Raw genomic sequence first — 25,728 nt, 5'->3', positions numbered from 1 at the left:
GAGAGCTCCTTGCCTACTCTGATGATATAAACACATTTGTTTATATCTTCTTACGAAAGGTTTAAAATTCAGCTTTCCACATGTAGAACTTTGATCTGAGGTTTATTTTTGTATGTGGTATAAGATATGGATATATTTTAAATTTTTCTAGGTGGGTAGTAATTGTCCCACCAATTTCTGCTCACTTATAAAATCACCTTTATCCTATAATGAGTGCCCAAATATAAATGTTAGATGTTCTATGTATGCTAGTAATCCTGAATATAAATAGAGATTACCCACATGAAATTTCATTTGGTCCTAAGCCTTTTTATTAAATAAATTCCCTGAGTAAATAACCTTGTCTCTAATCCTAATTGTACTACATAGTCAACTGAATGAACTTCTGTGTGGTATGGTTAAACTATTTAATAGCATTAAAGTATATGCTAATTAAAAGCTCCAACTTTAGACATAGGGATACACTCAGAAATGTCACATCAAATAAAGAATAAAGTACAGCTTTCCAAAATGAAAATGCTTCCCTATTAACCTAAATTGCCTAATTTAAAATAAAAGAATTATTTGCCATTTTAAAATTTTCAGGTCTTACCTGTGTTATTTGCTGCCTGGTCTCCTTATATCCATTTAGGACTGACTACCTGTTCCATATATTCTTAGTCTCTCTGAGCCTCAGTTTTCTTTTACAAAATGGGGGTACACTAATGCCTAGCCTCATAGGAATATGGTAAGGATGAAGTTAATACACATATAGTGCTTAGATTCATGCCTGGCATATGGTGAATGTGTGCTATTATTAATTTTATTAACTCTATGAATGATGTTTTTGTAAATTCAGTAAAATCCTCATCATCTCACAAATTTCCTTTTAGTTTTTCCTTCAGGCTTGTTCCATACTTGCTGTTTTCTCTAAGCTTATGGTTCTTATGAAACAGCTTGAGAGTTTTACCAAAGAAGGACTCATGACAAAGATGTTTTTGTTTGTTCCTTTGTTTTTCCTCCCTATAATCAGGTAACCTCTGGATACAAAGCAAAAACAATAGTTACTGCACTGCCGGGGTCTTTTCTGGATCCTTTGTTATCACCATCCCTCATGGAAGACTATGAACTGAGACAGTTAGTCTTGGAAGTAATGCATAATCTCATGGATCGCCATGACAATAGGGCAAAGCTTCGAGGGATCAGGTAATGTGCTACTTGAAAATAGGCTTAATGGTAATGTTTTCAGATTTCTATGTTAATGTATTTAAGTATTATAATTTTTTTAATCTAGGATTTTCAGGTTTTATTAATCCAGAATTTTATTTAATTGGTATTGTGACAATTTAATTATTAATATGTTTTAAGATAGTCAGTGTTGAAGGTCTTTTAATGTACTTTCAGAGATCTCATCTACTAGTAATCACTAGTTACATAAATTTTATTTTGGTTTTGCTTTAAACTTAGGAATGACATCAGAAGTCAAGATTACTTTACGCAATTCTACTTGATTAAACTTGGTAATTCAGTAGTATCATTACATATAGGCTTATTTAAAATGCTCATTGAAGTGAGTGTTAAATAGTTCAGACTCCTAAGTATAGCTGATTCATCATATAAGATATGATATAACTAAGTGTGCTGTTCATTAAAAATGATGCATTGATTGTCTCTAGAATAATACCAGATGTGGCTGACCTAAAAATAAAAAGAGAAAAGATTTGTAGACAAGACACAAGTTTCATGAAAAAGGTAAGATTATCTTCTGAAAAAGAATGCATGACTTAAGTTATAGCCATTTGAATTGTTAGGTAGTTTTATATTGATCGATAACCGTAAAATGAAGCCATAGCATTTTGGAGTTGAAGATCTGAAGCCATCTTCAGCTCCCTACATTGCCACCACCGTCCTGATGGCGTCTCCTCCGGCCTGCGTTTAAGCTTTGGGTGGTCAGTCTGCTGTGATAGTTCCAGATTTCTCCCTTTCAGTAAAATGTCTCTCTGTGATTGCTGCCCTGCCCTCCTCCCCACCCCAAACACAAATGTTGCTTTCGCTTTTAATGGGTCCTTAATAGAAAGCTTCAAGCTTTTGAGAATACTTACCATCATTAATTAAATACATATAATGAGTATTTAGTGTGTATTAGGCATTATTCTGTGCATTATTTGGGGTATAAAGGTCAGGTAGGCAGAATCTCTGCCTGTATAACTAGAATTTAGCTAGATTATCATAATGATCACTTCAGTTTTGTAGGCGTATTGGCAAATGGCTGAATTTAGAAAATTATGGCATCTAAAGTTCTTTAGTATATCACATAAACTTTCTGTGCAGTTATTCTTCATGCAAAGCTTGAGCACCTAGTATTGCCAGACGCTGAGCTCAATATTGAGAGATACAACAGTAAGCATGCCCTGTGTGCTAACTGACCTCAGTATAATCACAGTTCTGGTGGATAAATCACAGTTTTGGTGAGCCTGGATCTTTAGAGGTGCAGAGAACAACAGACCTATAGGAAGATAGGTACAGATATCTATAATCCCTGATCATCTTTGGCTCTTTGTCAGACCCCGCTTTCTTCCTGTCACCATCTTTTATTTTTTTGTCCTTATCCGTTAATATTGATTGCTGTGTTTCAAGTTAATGGCCTCACAGTTTAAAAACTTCATTTGAAAAATAATTTACAAACTATCACTCTTCCTAAATTAATGTGAATAAAAAGAGTTCTTTTAAGTTTGACTGTATTGTGTATGAAAAAAGTGGTTAATGATAGGTCAAAGGCATTAACTCTTTCCAACTTCTTTTTTTTCCATATTTTATATCATCTAGTTAATCAAAGAAATTATGCCCCATAACTGAGGAACTTTTAATCGAGTGATAGAATGAGTTTTAAAAATTTACTGATAGTTAATTTGGGGTTTTTTTACTTTAACATCATGACATTAAGCAATCCTGAACTTTGGGACTGGATTGATTTTATTTTATCTAGTATGATAGAAATAATCCTTTGTGCTTAATTTTGCTAGCCAATCAATTTGCAAGAGTATGGTTTGACTGAAAGGTTAGACTATTTATTTATTCCTTGTTAAATTTTGAATCATTAAACTGTTCTCTGAATTAGTCTTCCTTCCATTTTATAATTTAAAATAACTTAACCTGGCTAAGCATTTGTTACCATTAGTATAAACCATTTCTTTAGTATATTTTTCTTTAGGAACAATCTGTTCACATTTTTCCTTTATCAAATTTTATTTTTACAATTGAACACCCTTTTTCATTTACTTTCTAATTTATTTTATCAGTAAAAATGTTGTTTGGTTTTCATATGCAACTTTAACTAGCCGCTTATGGAAATTTCAATGAAGACCTGAAGAAAAAAAATTGAGGTCTATAGCCAGGGGACTGTGGACTGCCCTTTGGTTAAGAGAAGCTTGCGGTTTAGAATGGACAGTACCTTTGGCTTTTCCATGCAAGCATTATGTCCAGGCACCTGTGTCTCAGATGACTACCCAGCCTAAAACTGCTCCATCTGACTGTTTTAGGGACATCTTAGACATTGGATCTAAGTTTGAAAAATTGTCCCAGGGCAAGGTGCCCTTACAAATTACATTGGGAGGTGCCCTTTCAGCTCTAATATCCTAATGAGGGTGTATTTCCAGATAAGAGAAAACAGCTGTTTCCACTCAGCTGTTCCAAACAGCTGTTTCCTCACCTGCCAGGGCTACTCTCCTAGAGCTAAATTCCTGGCAGAATGTCACTGTATGAAAGAGCTCTTGTTAGTGTTTTATCAATTAAGGATTATGTAGAAAAAAAGTACTTCTGGGGCTTCCCTGGTGGCACAGTGGTTGAGAGTCCGCCTGCCGATGCAGGGGACACGGGTTCGTGCCCCGGTCCGGGAAGATCCCACATGCCGTGGAGCGGCTGGGCCCGTGAGCCATGGCCTCTGGGCCTGCGCGTCCAGAGCCTGTGCTCTGCAACGGGAGAGGCCACAACAGTGAGAGGCCCGCGTACGGCAAAAAAAAAAAAATGTACTTCTTATTATGAAATGTAAAATATATAGGCATTATTATTTTAACTACTTTTAAGTGAACAGCAGTACAGCTAAAATCATCCCACATGCCCATCTTGTTTACAACTCCATCTTCTCCCCAAGAGGTAATCACTGTTCTTGCTTTCATGAATATTATTCCTTGCTTTTTTTCCCTACAGTTTTGCCACCTAAGTATATCTGTATATCCCTGAACAGTACAGTGTCGTTTTATCAGTTTTTGTATTTTGTGTGAAAGGAACCCTACCTTATGTATTCTTTTATGTTTTCTTTCTTTCATTTAGCTTTGTTTTGGTGAAATTCATTCACATGTGTAGCTTTATAATATTTTATGACATGAATATACCACAAGTTACCCATTCTGTTGGTGGACGTATGACTTGTTTGCAGTTTGGGTTTGTTATGAGCAGTACGGCTGTAAACATTCTTGTCCATGTATTGTGCTGTATATAACTCTCATTTCTCTGATGCCTGTAGGAGAGAAATTGCTGAGTAATAAGTTATGCATTCTTCAAATTTACTAGACAATGCCAAACCACTTTTTGAAGTCATTATGTCTGTTTTCACTATAATATTATAATACCTAATGTTAGATTTTAATTTTATCTAATATGGTAGGTATGTAGTAGGTAATTTTTTAAAAATAAACTTGAATTACTAAGGAACCTGAAGTTTAAACTCCCATGTGTGTAAGCACTGCTTAATGGTTGTTAATGACGTTTAGGAACGTCAGATTTAAGAATAGGATTGGAGGTCATGAAGAACCTACGGGTAAGAAGGGAATAAAGACACAGACCTACTAGAGAATGGACTTGAGGATACGGGGAGGGGGAAGGGTAAGCTGGGACAAAGTGAGATAGTGGCATGGACATATATACACTCCCAAACGTAAGGTAGATAGCTAGTGGGAAGCAGCTGCATAGCACAGGGAGATCAGCTCGATGCTTTGTGACCACCTAGAGGGGTGGGATAGGGAGGGTGGGAGGGAGGGAGACACAAGGGGGAAGAGATATGGGGACATATGTGTATGTGTAACGAATTCACTTTGTTATAAACCAGAAACTAACACACCATTGTAAAGCAATTATACTCCAATAAAGCTGTTAAAAAAAAAAGAGAGAAAGAAAAGGATTGGAGAGGGCCCAATACATAGACTGTTACACACCAGAGTATAGAATCTTTTGAGAGAGAGACAAACTCTGGGTTCAGAAAGATGGAAACCAAAATGTCATCTTCAGAAATAAAGAAAAATCTGTTAGGAGAGCATACATAGCTCTGTATCTGTAGCCAAGAAACCCCCCACTTGCTAATACTGAACCACAGACCTGAACAGACTTATTTAACCAGTCACTGGCACAGCTGGAGGACTATGGCCACCCTCACCTGGGTGGGTCCATGTGCATGTTAAATAGAGGACAGAGCAAAATGCATACCTTTAAAGACAGGCTGGCTTCCAGAGACTGTGCTGCTGTTGCTCATTTCTTTCTCCTGAAGTGAGGAAGCAGATGAACCTTCTGAGAAACAGAAACTTGAGCTTGGAGTGTTAAGCTCAAGCCCCTCCACATGGGAATGAGCAGGCCTTACCCTGGCTGCACGTTACAGTCACCGGGGCAGCTTCATGCTTTGAAAACACCGATGCCTGGGTTTCACCACTGACGGGTTAAATCATATCAGGGGTGGGCAGTGGTGACTAGTGGGGAGGAAGCATGGTGGTCCTCCCATTTCCCAGTGATTGTAGCTTACAGTTTGTGTTGAGAACTAGTGCAACACGTTGAGTTAATTACCACATAGTAACTTGAAATGGGAAAAACTCCCTTATTTCTGTTAGCTCTCACTTGGCAGTTAGACCTATACCCAGGAATGCTTTAGACAGCAAGGCTTTTATATTCTTTATTAACATATTTAGATGAGTTTGGTTTACAGGGGACCCTCTCGCAGTCCCTGGGGTGTGTCTGTAACCTCTTCCCTACAGGTGGGCTTATAGATGTGCCGTCGTCACTTCAGACAAAAGTGTAGCAGAACCTGGAGATGCTCTTCCCTGGACAGCAACTCACCTCACAGGAGGTTGTTCCCTAAGGCGGGAAAGCCTGAGTCCATTTCCTCTCAGCCAAATGTTCTTAGCATTGCCAAAGCTCCCGTAATTCTGCCGTTCGTTTCAGTTTTTCTCAAATCAGTCTATAATTTGCTTGTCTTTTCAAATTAGTATTAAAAACATTTTCATTGTTTACACTGGAACTATTTCTTACTTGCTGTTTTTACTTAAGTTTGTCCTCAACTCCAATATTAGTTTGTAGTTATATATTGGTGTAGTTATTGATGTTAATAATTGGAATATAATTTGACCCTCCGATTATCAGCCTAAATCTCTTCCATGTTAAGTTATGTAATAAGATAGCTACGTTTTAAGAGGTTATATATGCATGTAAAATCTGCCTTGCTACATTTTAAGCAAAATTATCTTTTTCCTCTGTCATTCCCCTTTTCAGAATGGGCAACAGCTATATCGGCACATATATTTGGGCTGTAAAGAGGAGGACAATGTTCAGAAAAACTATGAGCTACTTTATACTTCTCTTGCCCTTATAACTATTGAATTGGCCAATGAAGAAGTGGTTATTGATCTCATTCGATTAGCCATTGCTTTACAGGTATGTTTTCATAACCTTTCCTTGAAGAAAGGATTCTTTCATGAATTAGACACCATCTTTAAAATACTATTGCCTTTATCCAAGGACATGAGTTTTTTAAGTGAGATGTCTAGTTTTAAATCTAAAATACTCAAGGCTATGATTCCATTCATTTATTCTTTTAACAAATGTTGAGTAAGTATTGACTGTGTGCTAACTGTTGTTCAAGGCCACAGGAGTACTGTGATGAAAAAGACAGCATGGTCCCTGTGCCCATCCTAGCGGGGAAGATGGTCGTTAAATAATAAGAATTACATACATGTAGTTGTTTAATTGGAGTTTAAGTGTTACACAATCACAGGACAGTATGCAACGAGAATATATATATTTATTTTTATATATCTTATATATATTCTGCCCACGCCCACGTTTCCTTTAGGAAAGGCTTTCCTAAAGAACTGTTTGAATTGAGAGATTTAAGTCTCTTATAAATGGGCATTTATTCTCTTTTTAGAATTTTTTTTTAAAAAAGCTTCTTATAAGGGGACATTTTTGTTAGCATTCCAGACTACCTGCAGTTTTTTAGTCTAATCATGGAGAAAATGCTATTGAAGCGTAAGACCTTGATCTGTCAGTGTTTGTTTTTTGGTTTTTTATTAAAGGACAGTGCAATTATCAATGAGGATAATTTGTCAATGTTCCATCGTTGTGGAATCATGGCGCTGGTTGCTGCATACCTCAACTTTGTAAGTCAGATGATAGCTGTCCCTGCGTTTTGCCAGCATGTTAGCAAGGTAATGTATTTAGAAAAGCCCTCGAATTTGATTTTTATACAAAAGTGGCGGATTTTCTTCCAGTGATGATTATTTTTAATTTTGATGATTACCAAATTATTAAGATAATGCTATAAAAGTATGCATGACTTTTTCAATAGTGACAAAATCGACACTACAGCTCTAACTATGACTAGTGTTAGGTTTTCTTTGATGCCTGTTGTTGTATTAGAATTTTTCTGTGTAATGGTTGAGTAGAATATATGATTTTCTTCTAAAATACTTCATGTGATTTCTTATATAATTGTTTTCCTTTTAAACCGTTATGAATCTTAGTATCTAATATTTCTTTAATTATACTGTTTTTGTTGTTATTGTTTTAAACGAATCTACTTGAGTTAGATCTCAAAAGTTGAATAATTAATATGCCTCTCAGAGATTTGTCCTGTGTCATTCAACTGTATTTAGCTTTCTCAGCAGTGACTCATTAAATAGTTACTGGCATGATTTAGTATACATTTCAGAGCTCCTAACTTACCTGGCAGAAAAAGTCCACTGTAGTTTTTATTCTTTAAAAACATCTTTCAGGGAGAACCTCATTTTTATGAAATTGGAAGCACATCTCTCAGTCCTTGCTAAAATGTAGGTTTTTAGAACATTCTAAGAAGTAAAACTCATTCATTCATTAAACAAATGTTTGAGTGAATATTTGACATCTGCCATTAGAGATACTAATGCTATGAAAGCAGGGTCCCCCTTTAAGTGGCTCCCAGGTGAGTGGAGGAGCCAGACTTCACAAGAGCGCTGAGACCACCTGCACGTGCTGCAGAAGGTGGTGCAGAGGAGAGGGGACAGCGAGGGCCTGGCGCTTGTGAAGGCATTTCCCACATAGGGCATTTGAGAAAGTACAGCTTCTAATCCCTCTGTAGTAGGTTTAATCAAATGTAATGTATCCTCTTTTTTTTTTTTTTTTTTTACAACCTGTATTATTTTACTATCATGATTTTGTTACCTGCTGACTTTTTAAAATAATAAATGTGAAAACAAAGTGAACTCTGCTTTTGGACTCTAAATGTAGCTTAAATTCCAAAATAAAATGATGGTATTTCGTATAAATGTTTAGATTCTGTTTCTGTATTTTTAGTTTTCCAAACTTTTGTGGCAGGGTCCTGAGGAGTGAGGTTTTTGATTTTTATTTTGTTTTGTTTTTGAATATTTTTCAGGTTATTGAAATTCGAACTATGGAAGCCCCTTATTTTCTACCAGAGCATATTTTCAGAGATAAGTGCATGTATGTTAATTCTTTACATTTTAAGGAGGGGCACTGACTTGGGAAACCAATCAGTGATAATTACAAAGGAGTAAACTACTGTTAGAATAATTTTCTGGTGTTTTAAAATATTCATCGTTTTATGTTTCTGTCATTTAATTCATCTAACTTGTTTCTCTTGCTATAAAAGTTCTTGTAAAGTATAAATGTAGACTCATGAACACATGGAATCAATCTTTGATGAAAAAATTTATCTGACCTTTTTTTAATATGGAAGTATATCTCTTAAATATAGCATGTTCTGATATATAAGTGAACACTCCTTTAAGAGAATACAATATCCTGTTCAAGATTCTCAGTAATAGACAACAATATTAATAAAGCTGTAGGAGAAACAATGTATTACGGAAAATCAGTGTTATACCCTGAATTTTTTTCTTGCTGTCCAAACAAAAAAATACATATGAAAAATAGTTTATTCAAACTTTTGGGCTCTAAAACCAGTTTAATATTGAAAGCATGCACATAAGATAATATTAAGCAGTTTGAAAGGAAATTGAAATCGTAGGTCTTAGCCAGGTGCTTCCTATCACTTAGTTGGCTAATATCTTCATTAACAGTCAGGGGGCTTCATTTTTATTTTCTTCTCTCAGTAGATTTTTAATTAGCATGAAAGTTAAAGCTGAATTTAGTCCTCTTCATCATTTAATGTGTGAATACCAGTGGAATCATGTAAGGCTGACTTCACCGTTGGGACATTACTAGGGAAAGAAGCAGCAGAATGCTTCATGTATGGGTCCACATAACCATGTTTTTAAAGAGCTCAAATCAGCCACCTAAAATACACTGATTTTTCTATTACTAATTACAGTTTAAGTTGCATTTATATTTATATTTAGGCTTTGATCTAAAATGTTTATATGTTAACTTATTTTTGCTCAGTAATTTAAATAATACTAAATGACTTCTTTTTTGATCAACTTGACAGGCTTCCAAAATCTTTAGAGAAGCATGACAAAAATTTGTACTTTTTGACCAACAAGATTGCAGAGTCACTAGGTGGCAGTGGCTATAGTGTTGAGAGATTGTCAGTACCGTACGTACCACAAGTAACAGGTAAGAGGAAGGTAATTAGAACTCTTACTCTAGTGATGATGTGTCAGCAGTTTTTCTCTTAGCCCAGTTAGAAAGTTAGTTATGTTTGTATACTTACTAGCTTAAGAGAGTTTACTTCTATTTTAAAGTTTTGCTCTTGAAAACCTTTAGTAAATCTCTAAAAACATGTATATGATTTTATCATGAGCATATTGAATCCTCAAGTGATTGTCGTTATTATACTTCATATATTATTGATACTATACTGAATAATAATATCCTTTAAACAGAGAAGCAAAGTGAGATCTTTACTCTTTAAGCAATATTGTGTTTAACTTAGGGAAATTGGTGAAAATTGTTTAGTTAGTGATTTGTGACTATTGACCTTAATGAATTAGGTAATTTTTGTCATTTGAAAGGCTACAGACTATTTGCTATGTAAAGAAATCTGCAAACTTTTTAAGTTAAGAATATGTTTCCCTCTGTGCATTATGTATTTCCTTCTGTTCCTTTCATTGCCTGAGATAATTCTGTTTTGTTTCAAGGCAAAACTGCATGGTGTCTTGCACTCAGTTTTACTTTGAAAACTAAAATCAAAGAATTTTTATCTTATACCTTCACTTTCATTTGATGACTGTATAAATATTAAATTTGGTAGAAAAACTAGTTCTTCCTTTGGGGATACCTCTGTTCTATAAGAGAACTGTTTGATTTCAGTTAGGTAGTTTTCTGGATTAATCACTAGAAGTAACACAATCTTTGGGAATAGCTATCTTTTTATAATGTGGATCCAAAATATATACATTTATTACAATGATAGTTATTTATAATAGTCTGAGATGTTAATGAAAGATTTTGCATTTTCTTTTAAATTTCATAGTATAGAAAATTCTATTCCTCATGAGTTCCTTGGGGAAATAAAAGTGCTAAGAATAAAACATGAGTAGAGCTTTGTAATTTAAAAGAATTTTTAAAACAGACTTTTAAACTATTTCATTCTTATAACTTGGATTTAGCTCTCTTTCCTTCAGGCAAAAAACCTTATAAACCCAGGCACAAGTACAAAGGTAAATCCAAGTGTCAGTTTGGCTTGCCCTTTCCCTCACCTGTCCTCTAGGAAAATAGCTGTATACAGTTTGCCTTCTAGAAAATGGAGCCAGTGGCCTGTATATTTTATACAGTTGTGAGTTCAGTTATTATTTTTCTCTACCTTCCCCATAGCCGTAGTTTATTTTCACCCCTTGTTATTTCCTTTTACCCTATTCCTTTAACTGTAAACAATTTTTAATGAAAATTATGGTACTTTCTTTAACAAGTGGTTTGCTCTTCCCATTTCCTCCCACCCCTGAAAATGATATATTCTCTTTCTTAATGCCTCCCTATCATTGACTAGGAGGATTCTGAGTATTTCAGCATATACTTAGCTACATAACTGCACAGAAATCCCTCAGTATAAATAAGGTTTTTCTGATTTATAAAGATTTTGATAGTTTAGAACCAGTCTGTGACATGTGTGTCCTGCCTTAATGCAGAAAGAGTCAGAAGATACAGTGATACTTTATGGGATAATCAATCAGTTATTAAAGTTTCTTTTTGCTGTATAACCATCAGGTATTCATTTTTAAAAATAAGGGATTTAAGAACAATATATCAAAAGAAAAAAGACAAAATAGTTTGTTGTGTATCATGCATATACACCCATCATCATCAAAATATAGCTGCCGTTTATTATGCACTAACTGTATGCCAGTCACTGTGATAAGCACTTTGTATTCATGTTCTCAGTTAATCTGTAACGTAGTTTGGTGAGGAAGGTAGCACTGTCTTTGTTTACAAATGAGGATAGTGAGACTGAAATTAAATAATTTGGTTAGGTAAGACCACTAGAATTAACTGCCTTGCCTGTTCAGTTAGGTGCTTAATAAATTGATTTTTGCCAACTGTGTGCTCAAAGATTGTTCAGTCATCCATATTGATCCAGGTTTATTTTTTTATGTATTCCACAGACCTTTACTGAGAGTCTACTATATATATCAAGCACTTTTCTGACTTTGGGGGGTGGAAAGATGTTAAGATTCAGTCCCTATCCTCAAGGATTAAAATCTGGTGGAGAGGGCTTCCCTGGTGGCACAGTGGTTGAGGGTCCGCCTGCTGATGCAGGGGACACGGGTTCGTGCCCCGGTCCTGGAAGATCCCACATGCCACGGAGCGGCTGGGCCCGTGAGCCATGGCTGCTGAGCCTGCGCGTCCGGAGCCTGTGCTCCGCAACGGGAGAGGCCACAACAGTGAGAGGCCCGCGTACCGCCAAAAAAAAAAAAAAAAAAAAAAAAAATGTGGTGGAGAAGACAGACAAACGATTGAAATATAATGGTAACTGGTTCTAAAGAAAGAAGAATGGTCTGCCTAAAGCTTACTGAACTGTTGGTGACTGACATATAGTAAGTGTTCAATAAATGTTAGCTGAGTATTGCATTTTCCTTTTATCTCAAATCAACCTATAATTTGAGTTAATAGCATATGTCTAGGTATATGCTAAATGCTCCTCTATGAGGGGGTACAGTACTTAATGAGTATTTGCAGTGTGCCAGCTGCTGTGCAAACAGAAGCAAAAATGAACAAGACAGAGGTTTCTGCTTTCACAAAACTTATAGTCATTCCTAATGGGTTCCTCATCTGGACCACAAAACACAGAAGATGACTTTTTTTTTTTTTTTGTGGTACGTGGGCCTCTCACTGTTGTGGCCTCTCCCGTTGCGGAGCACAGGCTCCAGACGCACAGGCTTAGCGGCCATGGCTCACGGGCCCAGCCGCTCCGCGGCATGTGGGATCTGCCCGGACCGGGGCACGAACCCGTGTCCCCTGCATCGGCAGGCGGACTCTCAACCACTGCACCACCAGGGAAGCCCTCAGAAGATGATTTTGAGTGACGTTTTTCTCAGTTCTCCCAAGATGGCACTTCACCAGTTTTATTCGAGATGCATAGGAAGGAAGTTAATTCATTATACAGTTTGTCTAACAGGACAGTTGCAATATGCCTTAACGGCTATGATCAGAGAGGTTTGGGGTCCTCAGGCAGCACCTAGGAGAGTGTTTGGTCCAGGTTTGGTGAAACCGATGTCTTCCAGAGGAAAAAGTCCCTATGATGAGCCTGAAGCAGGTGTTAGGCAAGTGAACTGTGTTTCATGCAGAAATAATAGCATATGTGGAGGAATGGAGGTAGGCAAGAACATGATTCTGCAAGGAATTAGTATAAAGTTAGTCTACTTGGAGTGAATTGGAAGAGTAGGGTTGGGAATTGTAAAACCGGGTTAAATAGTTTGAACTATCCTGAAAGCAATGGGGAGTCATTAAATGATTTTAAACAGGGGATGGCATGATAAGAGTTGCATTTAGAAATGTTACTCTGGTTGTAGTTCAGCAAACTGAAGGCGGAACAACCGTTTAGAATACTCTTCAGTAATCTCCAGGAGAGATGGCAGTGACCTGTACTAAGGAGGTCCCAGTGCGAATACAGGAAAGTGAGTGGACTCTAGAACACTGCAAGAGAGAATCTATAAGCAGTTGAGTGATACGGGGGCGCAGGGAGAAAGGCAACGATTTTGTCTAGGGCTCTACCACGGACATTTGGGTGCTTGGTACAGCACCAGGAGGAGGAGCAGCAGAGCTTGTTTGCTGCTTCATTTGCTTGCTTTTTGTTGTTTTTGTTTTAGGAGGGACGGGTGGCGTGACTGGGTTTAAGTGAAGAAAGAAAGAAGTATGCATTTCAAATGTGACTGTCTATAAGTAGTTTTGAATCTTGGGTGATAGAAGGATGGACTTCTTATTAACAGAAATGAATAGGGAAGAGGGGGTAGTTTTGGAGCTCAGCCTTCTGTTGAGTGTCTTGGACAGTGGAGCATCCAGGTACGGTAGGGGTCAGGATTGCGTTTTGTGTGAGAGATTAGAGGTTATGATGAGAATTTTGAAATTAGCAGTATAGGGAATTTTGCAAGAGCTTTCAGGAAAGATGACTTCTCAAAGTGAAGACGTGAAGAGAGAATAGAATGGCTTTGTTCTACCCTCGCTATATGGCCTTGGGCATAACCCCTTAATCTCTCAGTGACCCCATATCCTCATGTGAAGCGAGGACCATAGCCCTGAAGCCATTTCGCTCAAATGGAATATATACATGAAAGTGCTTATAAAAACTACAAAATGCCTTATCAGTATAAGAATGGTATTAGTATTTTTTAATGTCTTAATCTTCCAGTTGGCATTTTGAATTTTGTTAATTTGTTTTATTGATTAAAAGCACTTATAACACATGGATGCCTTTATCTGCTTTATCAAAACCTCCATTATTTTCCAACAAATATCTGCTTATAAAAGTGTTTTCATGTATATATCCCATCTGTCCTTGTAGAGGTTTTGTTTTAAAGCTTGTTTTAGAAATAAAAGATTGTCTTTTATATTACACTGACTTTTTTTTTTTTTTTGCGTTACGCGGGCCTCTCACTGTTGTGGCCTCTCCCGTTGCGGAGCACAGGCTCCGGACGCGCAGGCTCAGCGGCCATGGCCCCTGGGCCCAGCCGCTCCGCGGCATGTGGGATCCTCCAGGACCGGGACACGAACCCGCGTCCCCTGCATCGGCAGGCGGACTCCCAGCCACTGCGCCACCAGGGAAGCCCTACACTGACTTTGTATTCATGGTGACAATGGTTTTTTAGGTTCTTTTTATTTTATAAATATGCATTAGCTCTAGATGGAATTTTGTGTTTTTCTATAAGACCAAAAAAGTATATCTGTATAAGTAGTATCAGCGTTAAACTGACATTTTAAATTTCATGTAGATAAATTATCTGTGAAATTTCATTTTGCCCCAGTTAGCTTTTTCATTGAATCTGAATGGTATAGTAGCCCTAATTACATTTATGATTTATTATATACAGTTAAGTAAGTTCCTACATCTTATTTTTTATATAGCCATAGAAAATTATATTGAATAATTTAATGTAGTTCTGTGTTATACTTGTATTCAGACTGTTTTCTCTGTTCTTTAGCCATCTGAATGCAGTTATATAAATTACACACAGATACACCAGGTGGCAGCAAAATATCGCTGAAGGACGTTAGGCCTCGCTCTCTCTAAGCATTACTTCTAAAACCCAGGTTCTAATTAAAAACAAAAAGAAGAAACAGTGATTACCATTGTGAACGGCAGATTATAGGAAGCGGAGAGGGAGAAGGGATGGGAAAATGAAAGGGCATAGAAAGTAGTGTCTGGGACTACCCCAAACCAACTTCAGGAAGGGAAGCAAGGGCCTCCCGAGGGGGTGCGTACATCAGACACTGAGATGGTGACAGGGTACAGCAGTTCTCGAACTGGCAGGACAGTGCGGTCCACAGAGGCTGCAGTGATGCTGCATTTCAGCAGACTTTGAAAGGCAGGTCAGGAACCGATGTGGACGGCCCATGGAAACAGGAGAGTTATCTTTGGTAAGCTCTATTTTGGAAAGCTTACTTTTGTGTAGATGTACAAGATATCTGATGATAGTTGTATCTGGGCTTTTTCTGTCACCTACAAGCAGGTTGCTCTATAGGTCAAAAGAAAGAACTTTCTGAGAATATAGTATTAGAGTTTCCCACTGAATTTCATTTTCTTCCCTAATCTCTGCTCATTATACTTCCCTTCTGTTCTTGTTGATTTTTGTCACTCAGTAATCCCTCTCCTGCCTCTGTACTTCTCCTTTCCTTTTTATTTTTGTCTTAGGCTTCAGTTTGACTTTTCTCTGCAGCCCATCAGCCTTTGTATATTAACCTAGAAAATCTTGTGTGGGTGGGAAGCAGGCTGTTATTTATTCCTCATTTTGAATTCTGGTAAGACATTGAAAGTTGGTGTGATTAGAGGGTAAAAAAGCAGGTCAGCAGTGATGACGACATACTATTTTGTGGCAGTTCCACTGATGTTTGGTCGTTAGCTTTGGTGATTTATATTAGTGCAAATGATCATGAAGGAAAAGTAGAAAAAGTTCAGTATCTAGGCTACCTACGTAATGGCCCTATGCAGGAGATATAATATTTCCAGCCTGAAAACTGTAGAAAAACGATAGGTGATAACTTGTCACAGATATAGGTCTGTGTTCCTCCAGCCTTCACCCAGCAGAACCTGAGTAACTAGTGTGTGCTAGATGTAGACGCAGAGTCTGCCCCTGAGTTTCTTGTATACGGGGGGACATGAGACATTAATCCATATGTCTGTTCTTCAAGGCCCACTAGATGAGTAAAGGGTGATGATGATTGAAGAGTGACAAGGAAAGATCAGTCATAACTGAAAGTAAATTTCTGTAGCTAGAAGAAAGGGGGATAAGTAAAAATAATTAGAGTGATATTTAAGATTTAAAGGAAGCGACGTAATGTTTAACCAGGGCTTGAAAGATAAGAATCTTTACAGTGGGGAGGACATAAGAAAGGGCAGGTAATCATGGGCTTCCAGCAGGAGTTTCTGTTTGTAGAAAAGTGTGTAAGGCAGATGTGCCACAGCCTGCTCAGAGGTTGGAGAATAGGCACATTTGCCTTAAACACGAGATAAATAAGGGAGCAGCTCTGAAGTTACTGTTGGCAGGATCTGACTGGAGAACCCAGATGCCTTTTTACTTCATCAAGCAATGGGTAGAGTTGCTTGGAAGAGTGATGTGGTTAGTGTTTAAGAAGCTTATGGTGGCATAGAGGGAAAATTCTAGAAAGGTCTGTTATCAGTCAGGATAGACGGGGTCAGTGGTTCTCAACTGTGGGTGATTTTGCCCATCCCACGGAACATTTGTCAACCCTAGTTAGTTATCACCACTGGGGCAGGCCTGCTGGCATCCGGTGGGTAGAGGTGAGGGATGCTGCCGAACATCCGGTAAGGCACAGGACAGTCCCCTCGGCAAGAATTCCTGGGCCCAAATGCCACTAGTGCCAAGGCTAGGAAACCCTGGCTAAGTTGTGCTGTGAGGACAGTCACAGGTTCTTAGGAGTTTAAACCAGTGAAGATGTGCTCATCGCTCCAACTAACTGTGCATAACCTCATGTCATCCGTATTCTGGAATCCAAGCTGATGGGATCGCCGCGATCTGAAACGTTACTCATACTTTATTGGCCAGAGCTAGTTACACAGTCCCTCCTGACCACAAAGAGGCCAGGAATTGCAATCCTACTATGTCCCAGAAAGAGAGTAAATTGCCGTATTTGATCAACAGCATTAATTACTGCCATGGAAGGCTACCTTGGAGTAGAGGAGTAGTCAGTAAGAAAGAAGCTAGTTTCTTTATGTTGGCCTTCTTTTAGTTCATTATTCACCCCTTCAGAAGGATAAAATCACAGTACAGTTGATCCTTGAAAAACACGGGTTTGAACTGCACGGGTCTACTTATACACAAATAATTTTCAGTAAATACCTACTGCAGTACTATATGATCTTCAGTTGGTTGAATCTGTGAATGCAGAACCGTGAATATGGAGGGCCGACTAAAGTTATAATGCAGATTTTTGACTGTGCAGGGGTCAGTGCCCCAAGCCCCCATGTTGTCTAAGAGTCAACTCTATATACAAAATGAGATTAGGAAGATGGAGTGTTGCCAGATTATGAAGTGACTGACTGTGCTGTTCGACTAAGATTCTAGACCTGAGCTTCCCAGTTGTTATTGGGAGCTTTACAGGTGTGTCTGGATATTTATCTCCTTAGTTCTTCAGGTAGCTGGGTCGGGCCTGGGGTAGTCAGCTTGCAGTGCAAGCAGCCTCTTCCTTTTATCTCCATATGCCTTACATGTATTATAATTATATATATGTGCTTTGATGTGAAAAAACTTGCGAAGCTCAGCATTAGTCAGTGGGCTGTATTTGTTTTTTTGTTGTTTTTTTAAAAATAAATTTATTTATTTATTTTTGGCTGCATTGGGTCTTCATTGCTGTACGCGGGCTTTCTTTAGTTATGTCGAGCGGGGGCTATTCTTCGTTGTGGTGCGCGGGCTTCTCATTGCGGTTGCAGAGCATGGGCTCTAGGTATGCAGCTTCAGTAGTTGTGGCTCACAGGCTCTAGAGCGCAGGCTCAGTAGTTGTGGCGCCTGGGCTTAGTTGCTCCTCGGCATGTGGGATCTTCCCGGACCAGGGCTCGACCCCGTGTCCCCTGCATTGGCAGGCGGATTCTCAACCACTGTGCCACCAGGGGAGCCCCTGGATTTATTTTAAAATTATAGTTTAGTGTGAAAAAGATTTATTTTAGAACAGCTCTACTGGTAGTATAGGAGGGAGTGTTGTTAGACCAGTTAGTAAGCTATCCTCAGATCTAGGTAAGAAAAGATAAAGATTTTTGAATGATAGCACTCTTGAAAAATAAATATGGCATTGTGGAGATAAAGGAGGTTTATTAGAGATGTTAAAATTGCGTTTAGAACATGTCGAATAGAATTGGTTAATGGAGAATTGGGAAATTTGAAGTGGATGTGGAACTGGAGATGTGGAGGGCCAACTGTAAAGTGCTGTGCAGGTGTCAGCACCTCTAACCTCCATGTTGTCCAAGGGCCAGCTGTATTAAACGGAGTTCACCCATCAATTTTATTTTTTTAATCTGCTTCGTGAAATATAAAAGTCTGAGAGCACACAGTTTTATATATTTAGTAAGAGCAAAAAAGGCAAACTGTCTTAATTTTCTGAAATTTTTAAATCTGAAATAGGTGTAGTTTATAAATGACATATCATTCTAACTAGCAAATAATGGGGGAAATTTTTTTAAATTTTAGATGAAGATCGACTTTCTAGAAGGAAAAGTATTGTGGACACCGTATCCATTCAGGTGGATATCTTACCCAACAGCAATCCTTCAGATGATGTGGTAAGTTGCTGAAAGTTTATGATGAAGTACTGTCTTGAGATAGACATCAATTTAAAAGAACTTTTTGCCCCTCCACACTTTTAAACAGGATCAAATACAACTCTTATTTATCCCTAAATCAACAAAATTGTTAGTAGAAGTTAATCTGATTTAGCCTTGAACTTACTTATAATTTATTTTACTGAACTCATTTCATATACCTATAAAGATACATAAACTTAATATTGTGTGTTATGATATCACTAGATTTCACATTGTAGTAAAAGGAACCATAAGACAGAACTAAGTATGTTTTTTTAATAAGACAGAACTAAGTATGTTTTTTCAATAAGTAAGAAATGCTACACAAGGCCTGTTATTAAATAAGTAGGCCCTCTAATCCTATTTATTTTTAAAGGTTTATGCAACATAAGTTGTGAGAATAAATGGAATTATACACTGTCATGTGAAGCCAAATGCTCACTACTTTTAGAAAGTTTCAAAATTTCACCTATGAGAGAAATTTTTTAATCTTTTTGGATAGTAAATACAATGAATTTAACATAGGTTAAGCTGTATCAGTGACCTGTGTACTCTTTAAGGAGTTATTTGAAACATCATAGATTTAATGTTCTCCTCCTGTTTCAATAGAGCACAAGAGTGTACCCAACTGAGTTATAGGAAGAAAAAGCAGCCAGTGTTCTCTAGGACTTATCCCACAAAGCAGCAGAGCATTTTTTGATAGTCAAGTAAAAATTCCAGTGTGCCAGCATGTCACGTCAGCTTCCTCCTTGTGGTTTATCCATTGTTTGCCTTCTTAGGTATTTCATTATTTCTCATTGGTACAATGTAAATAACTGAAAGAATATCCATGTAAGAAAAGAGGAAGGAAGTTGTCTGAATTCATGCTTTCTCAGCCTCCTTTCTCCCTCCTGCTTCCAATCCCTGTCAGTTAATTTGTCTTCAGGAATTAAAATTATTTGGTGGCCAGGGTACAGCCAATTAATTTATATCTTTCATGCTTTTAACTCCCTGTTATGTAAAATTAATCAGTTTTATCAATGAATTATCTGCAGAGCATCAGAGTAGTTGGAATAGGCAGTTAGTGTTCATTTTGGAACTTGAGGCTTTAAGGTTGGTTTAGAGTTTCTTACCAGTTTAAGACTCAGGAAAAATCATCTTCTCTAAATTTCACCTCTTCAAAGCCATTTTAATTTTTACACTCCTTACTAGCAAGAAGGATATCTTGCTAGCTATATCTTTCAGTGATTATGAATTTGCTGCTGTTACCTTTTGAGGGAAGAAGTTCATCCAGAGCCTTAGTTTATACTTGTCAAGAATGCAGTCTTTTTTATTGACTGGTATTTTTCCCATTTGCCTTTTGTTAACCATTTTTATTTCTTTTTAAAAATACATATATAGCACTTTAAAAGGTTGCAAAGAATCAGTCTATTTTGATAAAATGAACTGAAGAAACATTTGCATGGAGACAACATAGGAGGAAGACTCTTGAGCATGAATTTTACATGAAAAGTTCATTAATACATTTGTTAACTTATTAAAGATCCTTTTGTTTTATCTTTGCTATAACTATAAATCCTAAGTCAAATATGCCTCACCCTGAGTATTTGAAAAGTTAAATACAGTTTAGTATATAAGATTTACTTGAGCACACTGGAGTTTCAAACTCATTTACCATTATGGTATCTGATTTTGTGTATTAGGAATGGTCGTTGAAACACCAGAAGACAGAATAACAGTACCTTCTAGGCTAAAACTAACTAATTTCATTGTGTGGACAGGAGAAAGTGTCATCAGTTAGGTATTCACCAGTTAGTGGTGTAACAAAATATCAAACTAAGAATAAGTATATTTGCTAACAATGAATCAAATTTAAAAATTGCTCATTTGAAAAATTGCTCGTAATTTCATCAAAATTACTTGCAATTGTATATGCATAATCCCACTTAGTCCTCAAGTATATTTGATACCTGCTTTTAGAGCTTGTCATGTTGTTTAGATGGAGATCATAGGAAAACTTTTGTTTTCCCAGGATATAACTTAGCTTATTACTATGGTCTATTAAAATACCTGGTCCATTTCTGAGGTATGTGAGTTCTAACATTTGTAATTCAAATTTTAGCCCACCATGAATCATTTAGTGAACTTCTCCTAAAAATTGCACTATATATGTATAAAGATACCTAAATTAAATTCAGGTATTCAAGAAGATAAATGGCTAAAACATTTATTTATTTCAGTGGCGTCTCTGCCTCCTGAAATTAAATCATCAGCTTGACTGATAGAATAAAGCACCATAGGCATGATTCTTTGATGCTGGGCGAATGCATCATCATTGTCCAAATTAAGGAAAACAACAAACAGGGAAGAGTTATTAGATAAAGTACTCTAGCTTTTCACTTATCCAGGATTGAACAGGTAATAAGTAAAAATTCTCCGTAATAAGAATTCTGGCCTTCTAGCTTCAACTATGTTCTTTCTCCTATACTATAGTTGTTTCCCAAAAGTCTAAAGCTCTTAACCAGTTGTAAGAACAACTTTGAAGTACTAGATTGCTTCTAGGTACAAATAATTGACCAGCCAGAGCCTAATCTTATATATCTGCTCCAAATATCTAGAACAAAGCAACTGAAGATTCCCAAGTTTAATCTGACTTCAACTAGAAATATGAGCCCTCAGTAGAAAAACTGAGGTAGTGGAACTCTTGCTGCTTTGATTTCCAGCTAAATCCTTTGTACGGAGAGCTAAGATGCAAAGCATGAAATCTTTTGCTTTCACTAGTCTTGCTGCCTTAGGCTTAGCAAAAAGAAGCTCATGAGCTAAAATTAGGGATGACCAGAGTCCAAGGCAAGTACTCATATATCACTTCTTAACTTTTATTCAGAGATACTATAGTAACTGGATATATTATTCCTTCTGAAAGTGTGCTAGTGCCACAAAAAGTATTACTGACTTTTTATGTAAGCACTTGATTCCACACCTTTTACATGTCTCAAAGCAAGCGAGATTTGAAAACTTCAAGTTAAAGGGGGTTTCTGGAGAATAAGACTTGGTGGTTGACCTTAAGAGGTCCAGAATATAATTACTTTTAAATGTTGGTTAACTGCACTCTTGAACACTTCCCAAAGTAGTGATTTTTTGCTTTAAAATTTTTGCATTTAAAGTTTCAGATTATTTCATTTTTGATTTTTAACCTGTATGTGGTACCAAAATTGTAAAGAGTATAGAATACTTAGTTTTCATTTATTACATAGCTGAAGCTGCATTTATATATAATCTCTGCCTTGAATATTGGTTGGGTTGCCTTAAAGGTTGCTAATTCTTCCAGCCTAACATCAATCTGTAGACTTCTCTGGGGAACCACTGTGGTTGGCCATTGTTAAAACCAGTGAAAACATGGAGATTACTTGATGCTGTTGAGTGTGATCACAAATCCAGCCAACACAAAGGAAAGAAAATATTTGTCAGAGTTCTTAGATTACGTGTAACTAGGTGCAGGTATCATTTATATTGACCGTTCCTAACTCTTTATTTTACTTAAAATCACTTTTCTCTAGGTTAGTAACACTGAAGAAATCACCTTTGAGGCGTTAAAGAAAGCAATTGGTGAGATTTTGCTTGTTAACTCTCCTAGTGTTTTCTAGCTTATCTATATCTTAGTACTTGTTTAAATGCCAGAATTAACAGAGGCAGCATGGCAAGTGTATATACTGTCGATTTCTATATAAATATATAATCAATTTATTAGCTTATGTTCTTCAGACTTTTGTAATTGTCCTGTCTTGTCATAATTATTTTCCTCTCTGTAGACTGACTTTTCTAGAATTATGAAAGCATATCACCAGGTATTTGAATGCTGCCCTTATTTGGTGGCCAACATTGAGGCTGAGTGAGTTTGAGAAATAGTGAATGTATTTCCTTTTATAGGAGATGGGCAGGTGAATAATTCTGAGAGAATTACATAGAATGATTTTTAGTAGGCATATAGTAGTGTAATTAGAAGCGTGTTTCTAATGGGGTAAGAAAAGGAGCTGGCTGAAATCGTCAGCAGGCACAGTCGTCACATTAATCCTTGGTATTTTATCAGTGAGAACACTGAGGCAGAGAAATTAGCAACTCTCGTGAGATCACAGAGCTAGTAAATACTGGAGACAGATTTCATACCCAGGTCTGACTGACTCTAATCTTTTCACTTATGTTTGCATAAAATAGTACTCTGATTTTTTTTTCTCCTGTAGTTTATGGAAATAAATTTTACCTTATATAATTTGCCTCTTTTAAAAATTTTTAAATGATTCCTTCAGTTAAGTATTAATATAAATTCCTGCTAAGCTCATGATGCCTCGATCTCAATTCATTTCTAATTGGTAAAGCAATAGAGGGTGGAAATTGACTTTCACGATAGAGAGTGGAAATTGGCTCTCAATTTTTAAGAAATATTAGAATAAGAAAATCATTAACAAGGGTACCCATCATACATGAAATAAAATCTGACCTTTTTCAGCTTAATCCATTAGAGGATTTTTTTTCTTATTGTAATATCAAATTTGCCAAAATAAAATTAATTGAATTTAATAAGCAATTTTTGAACACCCATTGTGTACAAGATACTGTGAGACATTTAAAAATTAATAAGACATGTTGAGGTACTTACAGTCTGGCAATGGTTCTCAAAGTATGTCTTTGGACCCCTGGAGCTTTGGGGAAGACTCTTCCAAGGGATCCTTCAAGTCAAAAAGTATATGCAGCACAATACCAAGACATTATTTGCCTTTTTACTGCATGGATTAACATGAATGAAGGCAGTGGCGTCAGACTGTACTAATGGTCATTGAATTCTTCAGCACCACACATCCCCAGTTATTTATTTATTTATTTATTTATTTATTTATTTGCGGTACGCGAGCCTCTCACTGTTGTGGCCCCTCCCATTGCGGAGCACAGGCTCCGGACGCGCAGGCTCAGCAGCCATGGCTCACTGGGCCCAGCCGCTCCGCGGCATGTGTGATCTTCCCGGACCGGGGCACGAACCCTTGTCCCCTGCATCGGCAGGCGGACTCTCTCAACCACTGCGACACCAGGGAAGCCCACCCGTTATTTTTAAAAGGCAAGATTTCTCTTAAGAATGCCTTTGAAGAATCAGTATAAATGATTAATTTTATTAATCTCATCCCATGAATACATGCCTTTGGGGAGCACATATAAAGCACTTCTTTGATTGCTTTTATTTGCAAGCAGAACTAGTTGGTTTTTTTAAGGAACGTCACTTTTACTTTAAAAAAAAAAAAGAAAACCTGTGGTATTTGAAGGGAAGCTGTCACTTCAAGAGAAAAAAACCACCCTGACATTATTTGCTCCCAGTGATAAAATTAGCACTTTTTAACAAAATTAGAGTTTTGAAGCTTATGTCTGCCGGTGCAAGTTTGACAGTTCCCCAATATTTATTTAACGACTTTTCTAATGAGATCAGTGATAATAAGTAACAAATGTGAATTTAAAGAGTATTTTACAGTGAAATATGTCTACATTTAGAGGGTCTGCATAAATCAGTGGAGCAATATTCCAAATGACCTTGCATGATGTTACAAAACCATACATGAGTAAAGCTCTATTCAAACTGTAGAACAGACCAATAGGTGTTAATATAACCAATTACAAAAAGTTCATTAATGAGGTTTCAAATTCCATATTGCAACTAACTTTTAAGAAACTACAGTTTGTCATGTTTTGTTGTAGTGTCCAAGAAGAAATAGCTACAATTCTGTGAAAAGGCTATTTATTGAATTACTCTTTCCCAGTCCATACCTGTGTGAGTTTAGTTTTTCTTTATATACTTCAACCAAAATAACATATTGCAGTGGACTGAATGCATCTGCAGGTAGAATCCAACTGCTTCTATTAAGTCAGACATTAAAGAGATTTGCAAAAATAGAAAACAATGCCATTCTCTTCACTAAATCTTTTCATTTTAGAAAATGTCGTTATTTTTTCATGAAACAATTATTTATGTTAACATATAGTGGTTTCATTTCTTTAATGCATTTAATGAATATTTTTTAAGTCTCTCATTTTTATATTGTAATATGGAAAATATCAAATGATGTAATGCATAAAGAAAGCAATTTGGCTTTCTTAATAATTTTTCAGAGTATAAAGGAGTCTTGAAACAAAAAGTTTGAGAACTACTGGACTAATGCATGGAAAAGAAACTTGCTGCCTGCAGGCCAAATTTAGGTAGAAGTATTATTTTCAGCAATTGGATTTGAATAAAGACCAGGGATGTACGCTCATCTTGCCCAAGTCCTGTTTTTCTTACTGCTTTTAAAACATCTATGTTTCCTGCCTAGCCTCTGGCACATTTGAGCTTGTGACCCTAATCTAGTGAACACGAGAGATGTGATCATAATTCTGTACTATAGTCATTCAGAAAAAGTACATAAATTCGACAACTTTGTTAACCTGCCACAATTTCAGAGGGGGGAAAATAAACCTATTTCGTTTGTACCTGATATATCCATTTTTTAAAACTAGCTAATTGTTACAGTTTGTCTACCTGAAGAGAAGCTTTGTTTTTGAAGAACCTTGAACAGATTTTGTTTCATCTTATGAAATTCTTGACCAGGAAAAATAAAAAAGCTGAAGAGTTACTGAGTTGTTACTGTAGACCATCAATAAATAAGCCATTAATTAGCCTTCTTTTCAGATTCTTAAGCAAATAGACGTAGTTATTATATGTATCAAAATGACAGACATTTATTATTTTATTATCTCACAAACTTTGGCCAGACCACACGTCATCTTAAGATTTAAAAAAATCCCTTTTCAAATTGTGGAAGATAAATGGAAAAGGCTAAAGCAACATGGTTCCGCATGACCCTATCTATATTTCAATCACACCATTCACTATCAAGTTTAGCAGACTTTTAATTTAGTACCTCATATGTGCAAGGGCATGATTATTAATAAAAGAATCGTCCTTCAGGAAGGGCCTTGAAGTTGTTGAACTTGTAGGAAGTTGTCATGCTTCTGCTTTTATTTGGTAAGAGAGACAAAGGTAGTCTTATGAGAAAGGGTTTTGTGCTGTGTAGTTT

General features: G+C 36.8%; 1 protein-coding gene across 6 annotated transcripts in view; it reads left to right on the top strand.

Annotated features, from left to right (window-relative positions):
• Nucleotides 1-25,728, top strand: part of EFR3A (EFR3 homolog A) — a 181,217-nt gene that overhangs the window by 62,427 nt on the left and 93,062 nt on the right. For all 6 annotated transcript variants that reach the window (XR_013824491.1, XR_013824492.1, XR_013824493.1 and 3 more), the window contains 8 exons: nucleotides 1,013-1,185; nucleotides 1,656-1,731; nucleotides 6,511-6,672; nucleotides 7,314-7,445; nucleotides 8,648-8,715; nucleotides 9,683-9,810; nucleotides 18,546-18,637; nucleotides 22,195-22,243. Coding sequence is in view for 3 of the 6 variants with exons in the window: in XM_079901358.1 (XP_079757484.1) it covers nucleotides 1,013-1,185; nucleotides 1,656-1,731; nucleotides 6,511-6,672; nucleotides 7,314-7,445; nucleotides 8,648-8,715; nucleotides 9,683-9,810; nucleotides 18,546-18,637; nucleotides 22,195-22,243 (880 nt within the window). In the remaining 3 variants the exon portion in view is untranslated. The remainder of the gene's footprint in view (nucleotides 1-1,012; nucleotides 1,186-1,655; nucleotides 1,732-6,510; nucleotides 6,673-7,313; nucleotides 7,446-8,647; nucleotides 8,716-9,682; nucleotides 9,811-18,545; nucleotides 18,638-22,194; nucleotides 22,244-25,728) is intronic.

This window comes from Stenella coeruleoalba (assembly GCF_951394435.1).
Source record: "Stenella coeruleoalba genome assembly, chromosome: 17".
NCBI classification, from domain to species: Eukaryota; Metazoa; Chordata; class Mammalia; order Artiodactyla; family Delphinidae; genus Stenella; species Stenella coeruleoalba.
Note: the sequence above shows the minus strand (reverse complement) of the source record. Positions and strands in the feature narration are given on the sequence as shown.